This window comes from Pinus tabuliformis, chromosome 6 (genome assembly GCF_031772625.1).
Source record: "Pinus tabuliformis cultivar Carrire ecotype Pingquan chromosome 6, CPIR1, whole genome shotgun sequence".
NCBI lineage: Eukaryota > Viridiplantae > Streptophyta > Pinopsida > Pinales > Pinaceae > Pinus > Pinus tabuliformis.
In genome coordinates this window covers 1,128,005,854-1,128,027,813 of record NC_142292.1, presented here as the reverse complement: position 1 = coordinate 1,128,027,813, position 21,960 = coordinate 1,128,005,854, and the positions used below count along the sequence as shown (strand labels likewise).

General features: G+C 38.3%; 1 protein-coding gene across 3 annotated transcripts in view; it reads left to right on the top strand.

Moving 5' to 3' along the window:
• LOC149262857 (uncharacterized) overlaps window positions 1-16,593 on the top strand; it is a 292,938-nt gene extending 276,345 nt beyond the window's left edge. For all 3 annotated transcript variants that reach the window (XM_089425323.1, XM_089425317.1, XM_089425315.1), the window contains 4 exons: window positions 15,443-15,571; window positions 15,691-15,789; window positions 15,896-16,056; window positions 16,167-16,593. In XM_089425323.1, the coding sequence (XP_089281449.1) occupies window positions 15,443-15,571; window positions 15,691-15,789; window positions 15,896-15,952 (285 nt within the window). In that variant the 3' untranslated portion in view covers window positions 15,953-16,056; window positions 16,167-16,593. The remainder of the gene's footprint in view (window positions 1-15,442; window positions 15,572-15,690; window positions 15,790-15,895; window positions 16,057-16,166) is intronic.
• Window positions 16,594-21,960: the final 5,367 nt, after the last annotated feature.

Below are 21,960 nucleotides of genomic sequence, written 5' to 3'. Positions count from 1 at the left end.
TCTTAAGCACTTCAAAACTTATGTGGGTTATTCTAAAATCATTGCTTTCGTCTCACATTCTGCTGTTAAAGATATATTAACTCAAACCGATTGCTTAGGGACAAGTGCTAGGTGGGTTACTAAAATACAAGAATATGATTTAGAGATCAGATCCACCAAGCTAGTCAAAGGCCAAGGTTTGGCTCAAATGTTGACCGAAGGTAACGAAAAAACTCTTGGTTTATTTTGTCTTAGCAATCTATTTTCACCTGAGTTGCAAAGATTAGGAGAGCATGAGTGGTACAAGGACATAGTTTATTACTTGATGAATCTTGCATATCCTAACCATTTAGTTGCTCATAAGAGAAGGGCTCTTAGACTAAAAGCCACTAAGTATTGCCTTATGAAGGATGGCTTGGATGGAGAAATCCTGAGGGCATAGTGCTTAGGTGTGTTGATGACATTGAGTCCAAGAAATTAATCTCTGAGTTTCATTCAGGATTTTGTGGTGGTCATTATGTTGCTAGAACTACCGCCCACAAAATCCTGAGAGCTGGTTATTATTGGCCTTCAATTTTTTCTAATGTGCACAAGTTTGTTAGAGCTTGTCAAGCCTGTCAACTATTCACTGGGAAACAAAAGCTTGCTGCCCTGCCCCTACAACCTGTCATTGTAGAGGCACCTTTTCAGCATTGGGGTCTGGACTTCATAGGGAAGTTCCATGAAAATTCTAGCAATGGCTACTCATGGATTTTGACTGCTACAAATTATTTCACTAAATGGGTTGAAGCCATTCCTGCTAAGAATGCCACTGAAAAGGTTATTATGGATTTCATTGAAAATAATATCATTACTAGATTTGGTGTCCTTGCTAAGATCACTACTGACAATGCCAAAGCTTTTAGTTCCTCAGAGTTTTCATCTTTTTGTTTCAAGTATGGCACTGTCTTATCTCATTCGTCAAATTACTATCCTCAGGGTAATGGTCTGGCTAAATCAAGTAACAAGAATCTCATAACCATTATCAAGAAGATAGTAGGAGATAATAAGAGATCATGGGATAGCAAAATCAAGTATGCTTTCTGGGCAGATAGAATCACTAAGAAGAAAGCTACTGGTAAATCTTCCTTTGAATTAGTTTATGGCTTGGATGTAACCTTACCTGTGCACCTGAAATTGCCAGCTTATCAGCTCCTTTAGAATTTTTCTACTAATAAAGATGTTGTTCAGAATAGAATAGATCAGATTGTGGAGTTAGATGAAGCTCGTAGGACAACTTTTGATGCTATATGTAAAAATCAATCTAACATTAAGAAAAACTTTGATAAATTCTCTTGATCTAGATCTTTGCAAGTGGGAGATATGGTACTGCTTTGGGACCGTAAGAATGAAAAAACAGGAAAACATAAGAAGTTTGACAGTTTGTGGTTGGGACCGTACATCATTCGAGACGTAGCTATACCAAACTCATTCCATTTGAGCAGATTGGATGGTGAACCACTTGATCTACCTGCAAATGGCCAAATGCTCATGCTGTTCTTCAAAGATGATATCTGATGCCATAGGGCATCCTTTGTATTGTATTTCTAACCCTACTCCTTGTTGTTTCAACATTTTATTTCTGATTTAGGATTAGATTTACTTTCCTTGTTAATAAATGAAGAGCTTCTATCTTTCATGTGCTTAAATGTTATATGATGATGTTTGAATGGACGCTACTTATTTCTGCTGTGTGTTGCGTGGATGCAGATTCTGGATTCTCACATTCCTGCAAGTGCAGCAACATGTCCCCAAGTAGAGCCAGATGTTGACCACTGCGTGTCAACTCCCAATAGCAAGTACACCCCCTTTTCTTCGCAAAAGGGATAGCGCTTGATTGACATGTCCGTGCCATTCGACAGTCATCGTCGACTTGATCATACTATGTTGTAAACCCAGTCTGCATGTGTGAATTGTAAATAATCGATATGAGTCATGTACGTAAATTTCCTAGGTGGATCTAATTTTCTAGTGATAATCTACATTCCGGAAGGTTTTTTGTCTCATCGATCCATGATCAGCAGAGTTTTCCTTCAGCCTAACCCCCAAGCCGGAATGAATTTTGTCATTAGAATCTTAGAGGAATCCTAGTGTGTTAATCTGCTAGATTATAGTTGTCTCGCAGAATTGGGTGGTTTATGAGAGTCTATGTCAAATGGGTTTTCTCCCTTGAGATGTAAAGTTGTAAAAGTCACGATGTAAAGTGTCTTGAGGGTTACAAAATGTTTTAATCCCCTCATAAGTCCCAAGTCCTAGGTCCTAGGTGATTTTTCCAAAGGCTAAGTTCGAGGATCCATTTAAAAATAAATTAAAAATAAAAAATTGAAAAAAATAAAAAACAATAAAAAATTAAAGATATAAATAATTAAAAAAATAAATAATAATAATAATAATTGTTTAGAAAATCTTCGGCAAAATCACATAACCAATCTTTTGTCGAGACAAAAGATTGGTTATGTGATTTTGCCGAAGATTTTCTAAACAATGTTATGGATCACAGAAGTCTAAATTCCTTAATAATAATAATAATAATAATAAAAATAAAAATAAAATTTAAAAATTAAAAAAAAATAAAATAATAAAATAATAAAATAATAAAATAATAGAATAAAATAAAAACTTAGAAATAATAAAATAATAATATTTTTGAGTAAATAAATGCAGAATTTCAATTTTTTAGTGCATTAAAAAATTCGACAGATGAGATTAAGAGATATCTTGATCCTCATCGACGGTCGAGATCATTTTGACGTGAATCACTCGAACTAGCTGTTGGGAATTTTTCCTTTAAATAGGGTGCTAGGGGTCATTTGAGATCATTCAATCTGTGAGTCTTGTGCTGAAGAAAGCTCTCTTGTAAACCTTTTTCTGGTGCTAATAAAGAAAGACTTTGGGGTTGAAATCTTGCTGGTGTTACTCTCCTGAAGCGCTGTGAGCTGTTTTATTTTCTGCATATTTTTATTTTTCAGCCATTAGTAATAGCTTGATGTAGAGTATTGTTGAACACAAGTATCTTGTTCACTTACTAGGGTTTGAATGGTCATAAGATTTCTGAAATAATGACAGGTATCTCCATTGTATCTGGAATCTAGTATTGTTTTTTCCTTCTTTATTGATGGTTGAAGTGAGTTGTGTAGGAAACCCTTATTGAGAAGATCAGTGGGTGTTTGGGGAAGTTCTCGGCTGAACCAACCAACTCCCGCAAGCATTCTCTTGCAGAGCCCAGCCAGTTTCGATCCTAGGTTTATCATTTAAGTTTTTTTTTGGATTGCATGAGAGATTTCTGAAGTTTTTCATAGCAAATCTGAAGTTCTGAAAATATTATTGAAGGTTAATGACAAATCTGGGTGTTGTAGAGCCAATATTGTAATTTTTTTTCGCTGATTTAGAGTTGCAGTCTTGCTTTCTTCACATGTTATTTTGGGTGTGTCTTTCCATTATAGGTTGTAGGGACTTCTGAAGGTTTCCAAGGGTTTATTTAAGTTGTTTTGCTGTCCAAGGGTTTCAGTTTCAGTTGTTTTCAGATCTGAAGGGCTTCGATTGTATTACAGGAAGAAAGTTTATTGAAATTTTGAATTGGGTAAAACCCTTGACGCTTTGCCAACTGCCTGTACGCTGCCATAGCTACAAGAAATAAATCGTTCACTCTGTCTCTCCACGTAGTTTTCACTGTCAGATCATACATCTGCTCTTATTTTGCTGCCGACATCCAACAAATCTTTATTTGCCATCCGCTATATTCTCCTTCAACCTACACAAAGCTCTGCCATCCCTACCTTGCTCTAGCTTTCTGCTTGTTCATTCCCCCACGCATTTCATTTTCCTCAGGCAGTCTCTCCCTCTCCTACGGATCTACTCATTTCCATCAAACCTGCAGCTCTCTCTCTGCGTTGCTCTCCGGCTTCTCCAAATTCATTCGTCACACTGCTATTCCTTTTACAACTGCATATTCCTTGTCTGCGCCCGCTTGCTGTCCCTCGCTGTCAGTTCACACCTGCGTGAGCCTCTTCTCCTTCGAGCTCGTTGATTCTCTCCTTGACGTCGTTAACCTGCTGCTACAGCTAACCTGCAATTAAAAAAGGGACACGCTGCTTGTCCGCAACCCATTCCTCTTTTTTCCTTTGCTTGTTGTTCTGTCTCTTCCTTTCACCATTCAGACCTGCAAACGCACAACCGCAAACCGATTATACCTGCGTTTCCTTCCTTGACCGACGACTGCACCTGCACTGCATACAAAACAGTTAAAATTTTTTACACGAGTAAGGTAACTGCGTTTTGGTATTATTACGCATGTGGAAAGGATCAATTTTTATATGCGTGAGTCTTTTGGGTTGGACGTAGATACGATTTAGTTTGAAGTCTGGGTTTCACATAACAGAAAAATAAAAGCAAACGTTTAGACTTTCATTATAATTTAGTTAGGTCTAGGTTTATAAATTTTGGTTTAATTCTGTGTATATTAGAATAAAGAAAATTTTAGTTAGACTTCATTTGACATAGTTTTAGATTTAGTATTTTTTTTTTTTTTTACTTTTAGAATTATCTTGCTTTAGTTCAATTTCAAAGTTTTAAATAAAAAATTTAAAAAAGGGGAAAGGGGAGTTTCGATTTTCATTTGGGTGTTAGTGCTTTATTTTGTATAGTTAGTCTTAGAGTTAAGTTTTATTCTAGGGTTTAAATTTAGTTTTTGTTATGGTTTAGTTAAATTTTATTTTATTAAAAAAAAAATTCATAAAAAAATTATAAAATTAAAAAAAAAAGAAGCATAAAGAGTTCCTTTCCTTATAATGTAGATTTAGATTTTTTTTAGTTTAGTAAATAAAAATAAAAATAAAAAAGGCTTAATTTTTCTAGTTTTGTTTTGTTTTGTTTTCATTTAGATTTAAACCTTCTTAACAATAAATAAATAAATAAATAAGTAAATAAAAAAATAAAATAAAAATAAATAAAAATAAAATTTTTTATAGTTTAGAATTTTCTTTAGATTTAAGTTTCATTTAGTTTTAAATCTTGTTTTATCTGAAAATATAAAAAATATTTTGGGAATTTTTTTGCAAATTTGAGTCTTGGCTTAGGAATTTCTTATGTTTTATCTCTTCTGCTGAGGCTAAAATTTTGTTGTGGAAATTAATGTTTAACATGCTTTAATGTTTATCTGAAGATTAACTACATGAATGTGATCTCCGGTTATCATTTTACGTGATTATTTCAAGCATTTTTGGAATATTGTTACTGAGTTTTTAATTGCTAGATCACTATTAAAGCATTTTGCGTGGTTGCTTAACGCACTTTATCTTTCGAAATTTTAATTGCTGCAGTATCATTAAGCCATTAAGCATTTTCTCGCATTTGATAAAAGTTAATATCTGTTTGGGTTGATTGATGGTAAACGATTGTTAATGAGTTCATACTTCTGCAGCATTCGACAAATAATCGTTTAATCATTTCGTAAGGCACTGATCTATTAATTTAATAATATCAATTTAGTGCTTGTTTCCTCGTGTCTCCCAACCCAACTATTTCACAGTTGGTCGTTCATTTTCCCATAGGGTCTACCCCCCTTAGCCGCGGGAGACAGGCTTAAATGGAGAGATCGGGGATCAGAGTGACAGCCCTCGGTCTGAGCGTTGTCGTGACAATCTGTGCGACAACACAGAGGAAGGACAAAACTTTAGGACAAGAAGGATAGCAGATTGTAAAGGTATGATTGTTCTCTTGTTGTGATGTTTTACTAGAGGATGAGGTCCTAGTTCAGGATAGATTGAAGGTCATCTTAAGGTTGTAAGGAGGGCAACAAGTGGTTGGTCTTAGGAGCCCTAAGTGCAGGGCAAAGGACTTTTGGACTTCAAGAAGAGGCAGACCTGGATGTTTAGTGACTGATCTTTGAAGGATGAAAGGAGGAGGTCAAAGGGAGCTATTTGGCTAGCACTTGATTGCGTGTTATAGAAGGATATCTACAACATAAGTGGGAAACCCTGCATGACCTAAGTGTATCTTCATCGGCAGCACAATAAGGCACTAGTGGGAAGAAACTCCCTAAGAGTTGTGTCCTTGAAGGACTAAGGAGCAACTTGTGGGAAAGAAGTCCCAAAGGTGTTGACTTCTTGAAGGACAAAGGAACACCAAGTGGGCAGATTCTAGATGTGTAGACTGAGGTGTTGAGTCATTGATGGATGAATGATCATTTAGAGGGAATATTGGAGCCATGTTTAGTGACCTAAAGTAGCAGGATCATTGATAGAGTTAGGTTGGTGTTGTTGTAGAACAGAGCCAAAGGATCAAGCAAATGTGTTCGGCGCACATGGACCAAAAGGGCTATGGATTGCTACATCAACAAGTAGGTCAAGTGTTGTCTAGTTTATGGTAGATTGGTTGCTAAGTTGCAGGAAACGTTGCCTAGGGGTCCGTTTCCGGCCGGAAACGAAACGGAAACGCGTTTCGGCGTACCGTACGGCCTCGAAACGCATTTCCGGCCGTACGGGCACGTTTCCCGAAATGGAAACGTGCCCGTACGGCCGGAAACGCGTTTCCAGGCCGTACGGGCCCCGTTTCCCCAAAAAAATGACTTGTTTTTAATTTTTTTTTTTTCTAATTAGTTTTTAAATTTTTTTAGGGTTTCTAAGCTGTTCTAGAAACCATTTCTAAAGTTGTAAAAGAGCAGTGCCTCTCATTCTCTCATCACACTATTCAGCAAGGAGTTTCTCTTGGAGATTGGCAGTTGTTTCACACTAATATAAATAAAGGCTGATTTTGGATTTTCCAGTTCCTATATTTTTATTTTCATTATGTGATGACTCATGAGTAAATGTGATGTAAATTTAATCTTAATGTTAAAATGTTTAAGTAAATGTATCATTAATGCTTTATGATTGCACATATATATATTAATAATTTTTAAATGTTTTTAATATATATATATATATTATTATATATATTCGCGTTTCCCCGTTTCCAAAATTTGGGGAGGTCGCGTTTCGTTTCGCTTCCCCGTTTCGTTTCGCTTCCGCGTTTCCCCGTTTCGTGCAACTTAGATTGGTTGTTGAAGGATGTATGACGGCCATTATCCGAGGCATGGGATCCCTAGACAGTTGTATTACAGATTGTTAATATAATGAAGTTGGGTTGTTGAAGATTGTAATTTTTTTTTTCTATTTTGTGCACGTGTCGATTTACTGTTGTTTATATTCCGCAGTGCAAAGTAGTTTGTTGTGGTATTTAGATTGGTAGTATTAGTTTTTCTAAGTCCCTAACCTAGATACTAGTGTCATGGAAAAAAGCTACTTTGAAGGGCTAGTGAATCAGCGTGGGCATCGTGAAGCAACTCAGACGGAGCTAAGATTGTCTAGATCATGGAGAAAAGGGTTTAGTTGAAGACATGGACATGTGGTCTTCACTAGCTTGGCAGCGAGATTGTCTGGGAGTTTTGGTGGATTGGTGGTGAACTTGGTGAAAAAAAGTTTGTTGTAGGGCAAATTGCTGATCATGGATGTGCTATGATTTGCCATGGATTGTTGGGACAACTCGAGGATTACTTTGGCATGAATGAGATTGGTATGATCGAGAGTGCTTCATGTGATAGACAACATATTGGCAGGCTAGTTTCTTCATCAGATCGTGATGTTGGATACCCGAGATTGGGGGGATGTGCATGTGTTGTGTTTGACCTAGGAGTATGAGTGCTTGCTCGGACTGACCTTGTAGGACATGCTATCAGTAGTAGATTGAGCCATAGGAGATCATGTAGTCTCAGAGGGAGTCTAGGTTAAGAGGGAGAAGCCCTGTGGAAGTGTTGAGATCTTAAGGTTCAGATGAGATGAGGCAGAAGCACTACCAAAAAGAGGAAATCATATAGACTTAGATGGAGTCTAGCTTCAAAGGGAGCGGCCCTGTGAAAGTGTTGAGATCTTAAGGTTCATATGAGATGAGGCAGAGGCACTACTGCGATAGCATGGTTCATTCTACAAAGTATGTTGCAGTGGTGGATGCCAAATGGGGTAGTGTCAACAGTGATGATGATGGAGACTTCCTAGTGTTGGAAGTACCTCCCTCGCTAAGAGAGAGTGTTGATATTTGTAGCTTGGGAGGTACTCCAAACTCTAGGCTAGAGGGTTTTGGAGGAATTGGTACCACAAAACCACTTGTGGGCTAAGAAGCCAAGGCTTCGGGTTGTACCCAAAGTTGTGGGGACAAAACCATGAGGACATTTGATGACTTGGCACATGGAGATGGAAGAGCACCCTTAAAGGAACAAGGGGCAATTTCAAGCACTATGAGATCCCTTGTCAAAGCGAAGATATTAATTTTTGTGTGTTTTGTATGGGTGAATTTGTCTCAAGATCAAGTTGGCCTTAGTATAAGGTGCCCCTCCTGATGGGCTAGACGTCACCCTAAGAGAAGGTATAAATAAGATGTTGGAGCCTCAAATGAACACATCCAAAGTGCGAAACCTCACTAGAAATACCTTTGAGGTAGCTGCAGATCCTAGAGGCTCAGCGAAGCTGAGAAAAGGAGTATGTTTGGGTTTGTTTCTCTTGATTGACTAGGTTGTGTTGGAGCAGTGGTAGCTAGCGAGGAAGATGTAGAGGTTCTATGTCAAATTCTGTGGAGAATCATCTTGAAAACAGGCTGAGAATTCTCTGCTAGTATTCGAGCTCCTGTAGCATCTGAGCTCCTGTAGCATCCTTCTTGAGGGCTGAGAAGATATAACAATGTATTGTCCCAAATGAAGAAAATTTGGAACAACCCTTCAAAAAATTATCATTCGCTTAACAAAAGATTGCCATGTAAAATATAACAGATAAAATGCATGCAATTCCATAACACGATAAGTAGAAAACAACCTTAGCTTTATTATAATATATAAATTGGGGTTTTGAATGCTGGAATAACAAATAGTTGAGATAAACTGGCCTCAAACAGATCTACAACAAAGCCATAATCGACCTCCGAGACAGAACTGGAAATCAATAAACTGTTGCCTGTGAACCCTGAATGGATTCACTAAGGGAAGAGATGGGTTGCTCGCCCACTCTCACTAAATCACTCGAGGGTTTCTGCCTTGGGGCTACTGCTGGAGTAGAGAACCGGGTTCTCAACCTCACATACAAGAAACAATATCAAAACCAAGATGTACCAAATGATTTTCTCCTCCTCTTTTTATAGATCTAATGGATAGATCTCCAATCCTCTAGAAGCATCTTATTTTATTATTTTATTATTCTATAAGCTTCTCCATTTACTTTATCTTAAGTGACCCCTTTTATTTTATTTTATTTTTCTGAAGTCACTTTTGGCCCATTTCCTCTAATTAATTAATTTTCCTTGATTAAATGACTAATTAAAGTCATTTTTAACTAAGGAAAATGGTAAATCACCCACCATACTCTCTCTGGCCACTGGAAGTCACTTCTCAGCATCCTATCTTGTAGATATTCTCGTTCCGGTTCTAACGAGCTATTACACTGAGGTGTTCCATCAATTAATCTCCTCGGAATGCCACCTCGAACATAATTAATTAAGTTATGCCAATAATAACCTCGTTTGATTGGATTTATCAGAAAGTCATGGAACCAAAAACAAGATGTGTGGAACTACTCATGATGATGAATATGTCAAGCGAATGCCATCAGACCCCATGAAAACTCCTCAAAACTCTGTTAGAATCCTTGATGACATAAACCTGCTCCACTGACCTAGCCATCCCCTGCCCTAGAAATCCATGCTGGCTATACTATGGAGAAAAATAAAAATGGGGACATTATAGTCCTCCCACTCCAAGATTTCTTGCCCTCAAGCAATCCAAATCTGTGGACCAATTTGGTGGCCCAACGCCGCTGAGACCCAATGCTCAGATCCCATATGAACCACTGGGTGATGCCCTGCTCTTGTGTCAACCCACCATGAACGGACCCCTCAATGCCTGGATCCCAGACCAATCTTCGATTAACTTGTCATCAACAAATCCTCCTAGGTCCCATTGCCACCAAGAAGGAGCATCAATGCTCGATGATTCCTGCTGTGTTATAACATCGGTTGTGGATGATGCTCCATCCACCGCGTACCAACTCATCACCTCTCTCCAATCTAACCCTTGGCATAGACCAATGTCAATTTCATCATGCTGATGCCGTGCTGAAACACTGATGAGTGTCCAGCCTGCATCCTGTTGCCAACTAAAGCCTGTGATATCCCCCACCTCCGAGGGTTCCTGCAAATTCTCTTGACTAAAAATGATACTCCATTGAAAGGATACCAACTCATGATCTCTCGCCAATCCAATGCATGGAATCTCGTGTAATGAGCACATCTATTATGTTGATGCTAGTTAATGCCCAACTAATGATTCTCTATCTGGTCAATCAACTAGATTTGTCTAAGGAAACCCGCCTCTTGCTCTATAATAGGCAAGAGTGGGCAAGTTGTGCTACAAGCCCTGTCTATGTACTCCCAAAGAGGGCTACTCCCTAAAAGTCCTGCAGCTCTGCCAGCTGCTTGTGCATCTACCCGCACCTCATCAGTGGGTCGGCCCAAAGATGGATGCACCACCATCTCCAATAGCTCCTGCTATCTACTGGCCTCCTGCAAAACTACCCTGTCAATCTCCAACACCTCCTGAGGACAAGTGTTGGCAAATACTATCACCCTGCCCGTTGTTTGCACATCAATCTGCTCCTCATCAATGGATGGCCCCAAGGATGGCCGCTCATCTTTCTCCATCATGGGCTCAACATGAACCTCTAACTGACTCTCCAAAAATGGCTCATCTCGCACACTGTGCGTATCATCCTCCTCGTGTCCTTGCACCTCTGAGTGATCTTCATGCTGGGCCACCACCAATGGCTTATTTCTGAAATCCTCCTTAGTGTCTTCTCCTGGGATTTCTCTATGTATGGAATCAAATTTTTTCTCACCATCTTCAATCATCAAACATACATGCATAGGTAGGTTGTTATCACACAATTGTTCATGCTCCTCAAAGGTGTATTTATGCAAGTTAAAGCATTCTACATGCAACTCCTACTCAAACATGGCCCTTTCATTCTTCTTCATAATCAATTGACTTGAGTTCCTTGCCAGCTCTGCTTCAATTTTAGCAGCCTCGTCTGTTTCTTTGTCCCCCCTAACTTTACATTTCTGATCCAATGTCCACGCTTCCTGACATGTAAAACAAATCCGCTCTCTTCTCATTTGATTTCTGATCTTCTTTGGGAGTTTTAGAGAGTGCTCTCTTTTTGTCTCTTCATCTTTTTCAGATCTGAACCCTCCAAAAATTTTCCTTATCAAATTTTTTTTAACAAGAGGGTCAGCGCTAAGCGCTGCAAACTGCCTCAGTGACTCATCCATGAGCCAATAAATTTGAAAAGTTCAAGCTCCCCTTATTGTTGCAAAGGCCCAACAAAATAACCCAAGTAATTAATTCACACTGCTCAGAAATTATGTTATTGCTGTTGAAGATGAACTTGTGTTTTTTCCCTCAATACTACTACAAAAATTCTGAAAATTTAACCTGAGGCTCCTCACACCAAACTCATAAAAACCCAGAAATGGTTTGGCTTAAATCCAAGCCAAGATCAAGCTCACCAAGTGGTGTGAATTACTAAATTCACTAATAAAACGTATTGTTGAAGGAATGTTTATTTCCAGCTTGAATATTGCCTGGAAAATCCTGAAATTTCAACCATGGCCTCCTCTCACAAAACCCAAAAAAACCCAGAAAAATATTGGGCAAATTCTAGCTGATCTATAAAAGCCCCAATTTAGTGGGAGTTTTCCAGTCTGCCCAACTCTGCACACTGCTATAAATTAATATCACAATGCTCCAACTCGTCAATCCTGCAAATTCACTCAAGAATCACCGGCTCAAATGAGAGAAATCTCCTGCAAAAAACTCTGGTAAATAGACTGGGCTATGAAAAATAATCTAGTCCCAACAAATAAACTCAACCCCAATAGATAAATCAGGCTTTGGCAAATAAACTAGGATTGGGAAAATAAATTGGGCTCCAACGGATAAACTCAACCCAACAAATAATTTCGACCCATCAAGAGAAATTCAACATAGTGGAACAATTTTGGCCCTGCAAGATAAATTTTACTGCTGCAAAAATTACAGCTCTGACTAATAGAAGAATTTAATCTTGCTTCATCTGAAAATAATTTTCTTTCAACACCTCCAATATAAACCCTCAAATAATCTGCAATTAAAAGACTGAAAACCCATAGGCTGAGCCAAGATTAATGCTCTGATACCATTGTAACCCAAATGAAGAAAATTTGGAACAACCCTTCAAAAGATTATCATTCGCTTAACAAAAGATTGCCATGTAAAATATAACAGATAAAATGCATGCAATTCCATAACACGATAAGGAAAAAACAATCTCAGCTTTATTATAATATATAAACTGGGGTTTTGCATGCTGGAATAACAAATAGCTGAGATAAACTGGATTCAAACAGATCTTCAACAATGCCATAACCAGCCTCCAACGCAGAACTGGAAATCAATAAACTGCTGCCTTTGAACCCTGAATGGATTCACCAAGGGAAGAGATGGGTGCTCGCCCACTCTCACTGAATCACCCGAGAGTTTCCGTCCTGGGGCTACTGCTGGAGTAGAGAACTGGGTTCTCAACCTCACATACAAGAAACAATATCAAAACCAAGATGTCCCAAATGATCTTCTCCTCCTCTTTTTATAGATCTGATGGATAGATCTCCAAACCTCTAGAAGCATCTTATTTTATTATTTATTTAGAAGCTTCTCCATTGACCTTATCTTAAGTGACCCCTTTTATTTTATTTTATTTTATTTAAGTCACTTTGGCCCATTTCCTCTAATTAATTATTTTTCCTTAATTAAATGACTAATTAAAGTTATTTTTAACTAAGGAAAATGGTAAATCACCCACCATGCTCTCTGCGGCCACTGGAAGTCACTTCTCAACATCCCATCCTATAGATATTCTCGTTCCGGTTCTAACGAGCTATTACATTGAGGTGTTCCATCAATTAATCTCCCCGAAATGCCACCTCGAGCATAATTAATTAAGTTATGCCAATAATAACCCTGTTTTATGGGAATTATCATGAAGTCATGGAACCAAAAACAAGATGTGCGAAACTACTCATGATGATGCATATGTCAAGCGAATGCCATTAGACTCCATGAAAACTCCACAAAACTCCGACAGAATCCCTGATGACATAAACCTGCTCCACTGACCTAGCCATCGCCTGCCCTGGAAATCCACGCTAGCTGTACTATGGAGAAAAATAAAAATGGGGACATTACAAACAATGGAATGGGAGGTGTCTTTATGACCAACGCAGGGACTGTCTTGGTTAAGGAAAGGAAGCCACAAACTTTGCTAGCATAGATGACCAAGGGGAAGGGCTATAACAGTGGTTACAATCATCCCTAACCAGAGGTCCGAGATTGTAGAGGAAGGACAGAACTTCAGGACAAGAAGGATAACAGATTGTAAAGGTATGGCTGTTCTCTTGTTGTGATGTTTTTCTAGAGGATGAATTCCTAGTTCAAGATAGATTGAAGGTCATCCTAAGGCTGTAAGGTGGGAAGCAAGTGGTCTTGGGAGCCCTAAGTGCAAGACAAAGAAAATCTTTTGGATTGCTAGGAGAGGCACACTTGGATGCTCAGTGACTGATCTTTGAAGGATGAAAGGAGGTCAAAGGGTGCTATTTGTCTAGCCCTAGATTGCATGTTAGAGAAGGACATCTACAGCAGAAGTGGGCAGCCCTCCATACCCTAAGTGTGTCTTTATCGTGCGGCACAAGAAGGCACTAGTGGGAAGAAAGTCCCTAAGAGTTTAATCCTTGAAGGACTAAGGAGCAGCTAGTGGCAAGAAGTCCCAAAGGTGTCAACTTCTTCAAGGGAAAAGGAGCAGCAAGTGGGTAGATGTGAAGACCCGGGGTGTTGAGTCATTTATGGACGAATGATCAGCTAGAGGGCAGATTGGAGCCGTGTCTAGTGACCTAAAGGAGCAGCATTATTGATAGAGGTAGGTTGGTGTTACTGCAGATGGGAGCCATAGGAGCGGGCAGATGTGTTCAGGACACGTGGACTGAAAGGGCTGTGGAGTGCTACATCAGCAAGTAGGTCAAGTGTTGTCTTGTTCAGGGTAGATTGGTTGTCAAAGGACTGCCACCAAACCCTAGTTGTATATCCTTGTATTAGTGGATGTATGAGGGCCATTATCCCTAGTTCGGGAACCCTAGACAGTTGTATTACAGTTTGTTAAGATAACGAAGTTGGGTTATTGAAAATTGTAAAAAGTTGTCTATTTTGTTCCTGTGTTGATTTACTGCTTTTTATATTCTGTTGTGCAAGGTAGTTTGTTGTGGTATTTGAATTGGTAATGTCAGTGATTTTAAGACCCTAACCTAGATTCCAGTGCTGTGGAAAAACAAGAGTGTAATGCATGTGTACAATTCAGCAATCTCCTTTTCACATTTTGCTTCCTTATGTGAATGTTCAATGCTGTTCTCATTGTGCACATATCACTTCTGGGGACTAGAGGGTATACATCGAGAACCTCTACAGCAATGGTTGCGAAATCTGTCTGTAGAGTGAAAGCTGCATCCTGTTAATATTCAGTAATGAAGGTTGATGCCTACAACCTGAACACAGTCTATAAGTTCTGCTTTTTGATGTGTATCAATATTTGCACTGATATCTGCAGCTTGGTGCAACTAGTGAACTGCATTTAGGTACCTTGGTGGGGTTGACGGTCTGCCAGTAACTACATGTTTCTAAGTTGGATCTGAGAGTTTCTATCATTGACCGACAGAGGTTATAGTGCTTAAATCTTTTAATGCATAAATCTTTCAAGAGTCAAGACATTTTATGGTGTCTTGCATTTATCAGTTTGCAGCTTTTTTTTTCCTTCTCTTTTGTGCATTTCCTAAATGAGACATAGTATCGTTGAATAGTTTTCAGGAGGAACTTTGCATTTCGGAAGCTTATTTGAATCCTGAATAAATTGAGGTGCAATGTATAAGATCAAGTAAATTCTGTGAGAATACTGTGTATTCCTTTTGTTACTTCTAACTGTATCCATTGGAATTTTCTAAAATTTAGTCTCTTTTAACATTCGTAATTTGGTTTCCCATATTTCTCTTTTATTCTTTTGCAGTTGTGCATTTCTGATCAAGTAGCTTATATTTGATTAGCTATCGGCAGCACCTATTATTCTGGATTGATCATTTTTTACATTCTCTCAGGATGATTTATGATTCTGTCCTAGTAAAAGTTAGCCTAGTGTTTCTTTTGTTTATTGTTTAGCATCTCAAAGCTTCTGCCTACACTGAAAATTTTTAATTGGAGCATTTTTTGCATTAGTTTCCAGGTCTTGTTTCATTCCCCGGTAAAAGTATTCATACTTATCATGTTTACATGTGCCAGGATATAAGAGCATTATTTCCTGCTGATTGCAATCCATTTTATGCGGGTTTCGGAAACAGGGATACAGATGAAATTAGTTACCTAAAAGTTGGAATACCAAAGGGAAAAATATTTATTATTAATCCCAAGGTAATGCTTTTTCTGTTGAAACTAGTTATGATTTTGTGAGAAAGGATGAGAAAAAGTGTGATTATGCACTGTACTCATATCAAGGGTTTAACTCTTCTTCATGTATTTGGGAAGAGCAGGGTGAGGTTGCTGTGAATCGTCGTCTAGATAGGAAGTCATATACTTCACTCCATAAGCTTGTTAATGGCATGTTTCCAGCAAGGTCTTCATCTGAACAGGTATGGTGTTATAACATCAATATTAATTTTCAATCTTCGGTTCTCTTATGGCTCTTCTTGGCTTAGGAATGTTCTCAAGTCTTCGTGGGTTCTGACTATGTTCCAGGAAGACTTCAATGCATGGAATTACTGGAGAGTGCCACTTCCTGATATTGACGTTTAGTTGAGCCTCGATAATTTAAGCTGCCCAGTCAAATGCTTATTAATTATGCATTTCCTTCTTCCGATAATTATTTGGATTGCCATTGTACCAACTACTGATTGCAGGTCGGTTTTTTGCTGATTAAATGAAAGTTATAGATCTTTATTATGCAATATATGCTGCTGTGTAACTGATTCTGGTTTTTGTTTTTTTCGTTGTCAACTGAGTAATACAGGTGTAGTTGAGCCATCAAGAGGGAGTTACCGGAGCGGTTGGCCATCAAGGACTTTTGGCATGCAAATGTAGTGTTCTGTACAAATCATATTTTAGGAAATTGGATTCTTGTACAGCTTGACCACTTGAATAAGGTGGTGATCCAGAGGTGTAAATTGTAAAGTTATGTGTCTAGCTTATTTATTTAGACCTAGGGGCCTTCATTGTTGCTCCTGTTGGGTCTCATCCAATTTATTCTTTCCAACACAACAGATAGTTGGATATTTATCATTCAGGTTAGAAATAGGGGGTACCTCTGCGCTGGTGGCTATTAGTGAGGAGATTCACCTCTAATTAAGGGAATGACCCTTTATTTATTGTTTTGGGGAACTCAGATGTACTGAGTTTGCTCTTTTCTTTAGAACATATAGTGATCTCTAAATTTCTTCCATTGGTCTCCTGCATATTGGATAAAGCCCAAAGCGTGAGCATGTATATGATGCATTGATGATTTGAAATAGCCAAGCAAGGTTATTACGAATGTAACAACCCAAACAAGTAGTTTCTAGCTTTCAAATCTTGCTGCCAGTAGGTCATTTAGTTGTACCCATTAGGTTTGAATTTGCAATGCACCTGCTAGTGTTGAAATTTTCTACAAGATACACAGCAGAATACAATTTTCTGTCAGATAATTATTTCCTAATGATTTTCACACAGTATTCCATGTCACTGATATCATTGAGCAATTTCACTTCAGAAAATATCAACATTAAATGCAGTGGAAATAGCAAAGGTCAGAAAGAAGCCATGCACAATAGAGACAACAAATTTTACCTTGGGAAACCCAACCTTGGGAGAAAACTCAACAACTTTTCCTTAGGAGACATTATTCTTCAGCAAGGTTTACAAAATCAGCAATTTTGTCTACAAATCTGTGCCAATAATCCAAGTCAAGATACCAGTCAAACCTGGTCAAACTGCAACAAGTCAATGCTGGTCGAACCAACCAAAATATCAGAAATTCAGCACTGGTCAACCTTTCTGTGATCAACTACGGTCAATTATGGTCAACCCTGCAATCAATTGCGGTACAGATTTCAGTCAAACTACTGGTAAATCAGCTCGGTCAAATAGTCAAACTCGGTAAACTGTTGTCAAATTCATCCTGTTCACATGTGTGACTATCGAAGAATGTTGGTCAAACTCGTCCAAGAACTTGGTCAATGACTCCACACATGCAGCCAAGAGAGATAGAAAGTATATCTCCAAAATAGACTTCATGCACAGACTTGCTCTTCGTTGGTGGAGAAAATGAAAGGTCACATCATATATGTACACTTGTCGAATGAGGGTAAAATAACCCAAGGGACACACCCTTTCATTTGGTTGGGTTGACTTGTCTTCCTGGGCTGACTTGATGCTCCAAAAATAATTTTTATTTTATTTTAATTCTTCATAATTCTTCTAAGTCGATTTAGGCATGTGGGAATACCCTCTGATGCTAGACAAAAAATCAACACTCCCTCTTAGTGAGGGAGGCATTTTCCTTGGTTGCAACTGATTTCTCTTCCACAAGAAGTGTTCGTGGGCTTCCTATGTGTTGATGTAGTGTCTTTTCGCATGCACAACTATAGATCACTCCATCCCGGAGTAGGCAATGTGACTCACATGCACGTCTATAGATCACTCCATCCTGGAGTAGGCAATGTGAGTATCTTGGGCCATTCACCTTTGGGCAAATCAACATGGCCGACCCAAATCAACATGGCTCTTCAGGTAAATGTATTGATCTCCTCTGGTTAAATCAACGTGACCTAGCCAAAGTCCTTCATGGCTTATCAAGAGAGGATTTTGTTGAATTTGTAAGTATGGTCGATGTTCATAATGTATATTTGGTCACTTGATGTATTTGTATTTATCATTGTAAAACATATTTTAAATGCAAGTAAAAAAAAAGTTTATTTTGTGTCAAAGTCCCATTGTGACTTTTTAAAGAAGAAAATTTGAATTTTTGACATGTAATTTTTGGCTTCAAAAGTTTTCAAGTCAGCCTCCCTCTAGGTTAAGTCATCCTTGGCTAAAGACACACATTTGACCAAGGCAGACTACTATATAAAGGCAGTTCGACCTCCTTCCTCCACTTGGGCATTCGCATTATCTCACAAAAAGACAAGTTTTGGACAAGCAAGAGAATGACAAGAAGAATGAATAGGACAAATTGACCCCCTCCTTTCTCTCTTGCAACTTACATGTGTGGATAGACTCTTCTCTCTCTCGTTCATAGTTTTTCTAGGCATTCTATTGTAAGAGGTTGAAATTCTGGGCAACTACAAGGGGCCGAAATCTCTAGGGTGATTGGCAATTGTAGGAGGGCTGAAATTATGGTTTATGATAGGTAGAACGAATTGTTGGATTAGATTGAAGGCTTGACTTGGAGGGGAAGACCAAGTTTGACCATAGGTCTAGGTGTGTCTCTCATTGAACAAGAATAATTTCTACATTGGAAAGGTCGCTGGGTTTTTTTCCCTCAATGGGTTTTTCCAAGGTGAATCTTGTCTTCTTTTGTGCACTGTGATCTCTAATGTTCTATTGTTCTTCTGAAGTATACATTAGGGGAATTTTGAGATCCAAAATGGGTTTCCTAAGAAAAAAGTACAACCAAAATAAACTTTATAAGAACCAATAGGATTTAAGATGATGATGTCAACCATGGGGGGCGATTCTCCATTTTTTGAGTAAAAAGGTAAAAAGATTAAAAAATAATAAAATAATAAAACTATTTTTTCAACTCGTATTTTCAACTTATCTCCCTAAGGTTTTACTCAAATTTCAAGCAAGAGTACTCGTTGGATGCAAAATTTGATTCATCATCCAAAGAGTACCTATGTTGCATACTTTTGATAGACTCTTATACACAAAAATGAGATACATGAATTTTTTCATTGCAATAATGTTTTTCATGTATTTCTCATATTTCATGTAGCAGGGTCCCTTGAAAGTATGCAATACGGGTACTCCTTGGATGCAAATCAAATTATGCATCCAATTAGTATTGCCGCTCAAAATTTGAGTAAACCCATATGGAGATAAGTTGAAAATACGAGTTAAAAAAATAGTTTTTTCTTTTTTTCCTTCTAAAATTTGATGATGTACTTTAAGATTATTTTATTATTTCCACTATTATTTTATAATTTCCTTAGGAGGCTCATTTTAGACCTCAAAATGCCCCTAACGATTGTTGAATGATACATTGAATAATTTAAAAGAAAATCGACATCAAAAGAATTCTTAGACTTTTAGAAATGTTATATTAATCTTTGTTGCATTTAGAAAATTAGTATGGAATCAGAGCTTTGGTGAAGGAAGGAAGGAGCGTTGAGATCACCCTTGTAAAAACCCTAGAAAGCATTTTATTGTAGTCCTTGTTGATTGGCATCTATGGATTCTTCTATGAAATTTGAAAACAAGCTAGAGGGAGCATCAAACTTCAGAGCTTGTAAAGTTAGGATAGATCTTATTTTTGCCCAGAACAAAGTTTTGGACATTGTGATATGAAAGGTTGTTGAACCAACTAATGCAATAGGGAAAGAAAAGTTCAAGGAGGATGACATCACTACTATGAGTCTTATAGTGGAATTTATTAGAGAACATATGATTCCCTACATTACAAAACATAATACTTGAAAGATGTATGATGCCCTAACAAATCTCTGCGCTATCAAAAATGTTGGTCAATCCATATGTTTGAAGAATGAACTTTGAAATACAATAATGACTAATGACGACACTGTGGCTTCATACTTTGTGAGAATTTCACAAATAAGAGATCGATTTTAAACAATTGGAGAACCCATTCCAGATCAAAAACTTGTGACCACAACACTCTATGGTCTTCCTTGATCATGGGATGCTTTTGTAGTAGGTATAAGCAGCTAGAAGAAATCCCCTTCATTTGAATAACTATGGACATCTTGTTAATTTTAGGTATGTTCTATGCGTAGAGAAATTTATTTCAATTTTCATAGTTATCTCAATATCTTTTCCAGATTAGCAATCACATCACCATTAAAGTAAATTGAAAATAGAACATAAACATAGAGCGCAAAAGACAAGAGGACTAAAGATGTGGCGTTAGACAGGGACAAACCTCAATGTGGGGAAACCCTTGATCAATTCTTCTTATATGTTCTTCAATAGTTCAACAGAGAGAGAGAGATAGTACGTATACAACAAAAGTCAACACTTTGACTTATCTAAATAATAACATATATCATCTCTAAGTAGATGATACATGAAGTAGCTGAACTCAGATGAAGATATGCTGCTTCAACTGATTCTCCAAGGTGACTCCATCGCCTTGCAACACCTATTGTTGTGGTGCTCATCATCATGTTGCACCTCACCGTGTTGCACCACCATGCTGCTCCCATCATCACTATGCTACATCTCATCATGCTTCACCAATCATGACTGTACCATGTACTTGCTGCAACAAGAATCATTGTTGTCCCAAGTACTATTGTTGCACCTTACTGCACTATGTACTTAGTGTCCCGTTTGCTTGTTGCATTAAGCACCATTTCCTCGCTGTCCCATTTGGCATGATGTACCTTGTTGCTGTCCTAATGAGTTTGTAGCACCATGCTTTTGTTGCTGTCCTAATGAGTTTGTAGCAACATGCTTTTGTTGCTGTCCCATTGTAGCCTTTGCTGCCATGTCATAGCTACTGTCATCTTTGCAGCCATGTCATAACTGTTGTCCTCTTTGCAGCCATGTCATAGTTGTTGTCCTCTTTGTTGCTATGTCATAGCTATTGTCCTCTTTGCAACCATGTCACCATACAAACACTGATGTTTGTCACTTTATTGTAGTTGTAATTTCTAGGGCTGGTTAGGGCACACAACAGTCCCTAACTATCCTCAATTCTTGGCCCAGAATTGCCCTTATGAACTGTGACCTTTGCTAGTAAGGCTTATCTTCATTTGTGTTGTTGTTCTGGGCACTGTACAACCCTAAACACTTCCATGTTGTCCTTGCTTTGAAGTGGTTAGGCTTGCGGCCTACCACAGTCCTTGCTGTCACCTACAACACTTTTCAAAACAAAGTTCCTTACCTTGTTTGCTGCCCAACAGACTTGCGTTTAGCCTTGAACAACCAACCCTCAAAATTGATCCTAGAAGGCTCCACAATACCTTCTTTTCCTTGTTGGAATGCCGCCTTAGCTACAGCCTAGCAAGGTCCCTTTACTCGGCTTGTTACAAGAGAACAAACCTCAAAACATCCACGACATGGCCTCAATATCCTCTATATCACGCTGTCCTAGAATCTCCTTTAGGACAACACTGAGGCCTCTCCCCCATCACTGTGTTAGGAGTTAGGGCATCACTTCTAGGTCATGCGTAGATTATCTAGTACTGTGGTTAGGTCATGCGTAGATTATCTAGTACTGTGGTTAGGTCATGCGTAGATCATGTTAAGGCTCTTTCCCTACTGCGTCTAGGAGTTCTAGAGACCAAGGCAGCTAGTAGCCCTCCTTCTTGACTGCGTCTAGGGCTCATACTAGGGCTCCTTACCTTTTACATTTAGGGCTTCCTCTCATAGATTTCTCTACCACTAAAACCCATAACAAGTGGAGAGAAATCAAGAGTGAAGTGTGTGTAGAAATGACTATCAAGTCACCTTTTTTTTAATACTAAAACGTTGAGCACATGTGGGTGTTATTTAGTTGTTGGACGACCTTGACGAATTGTCTTATAACACAAATAAATTCATAACACCATGAATACTTATTGGAATCGGATGATCTTTAGATCAAT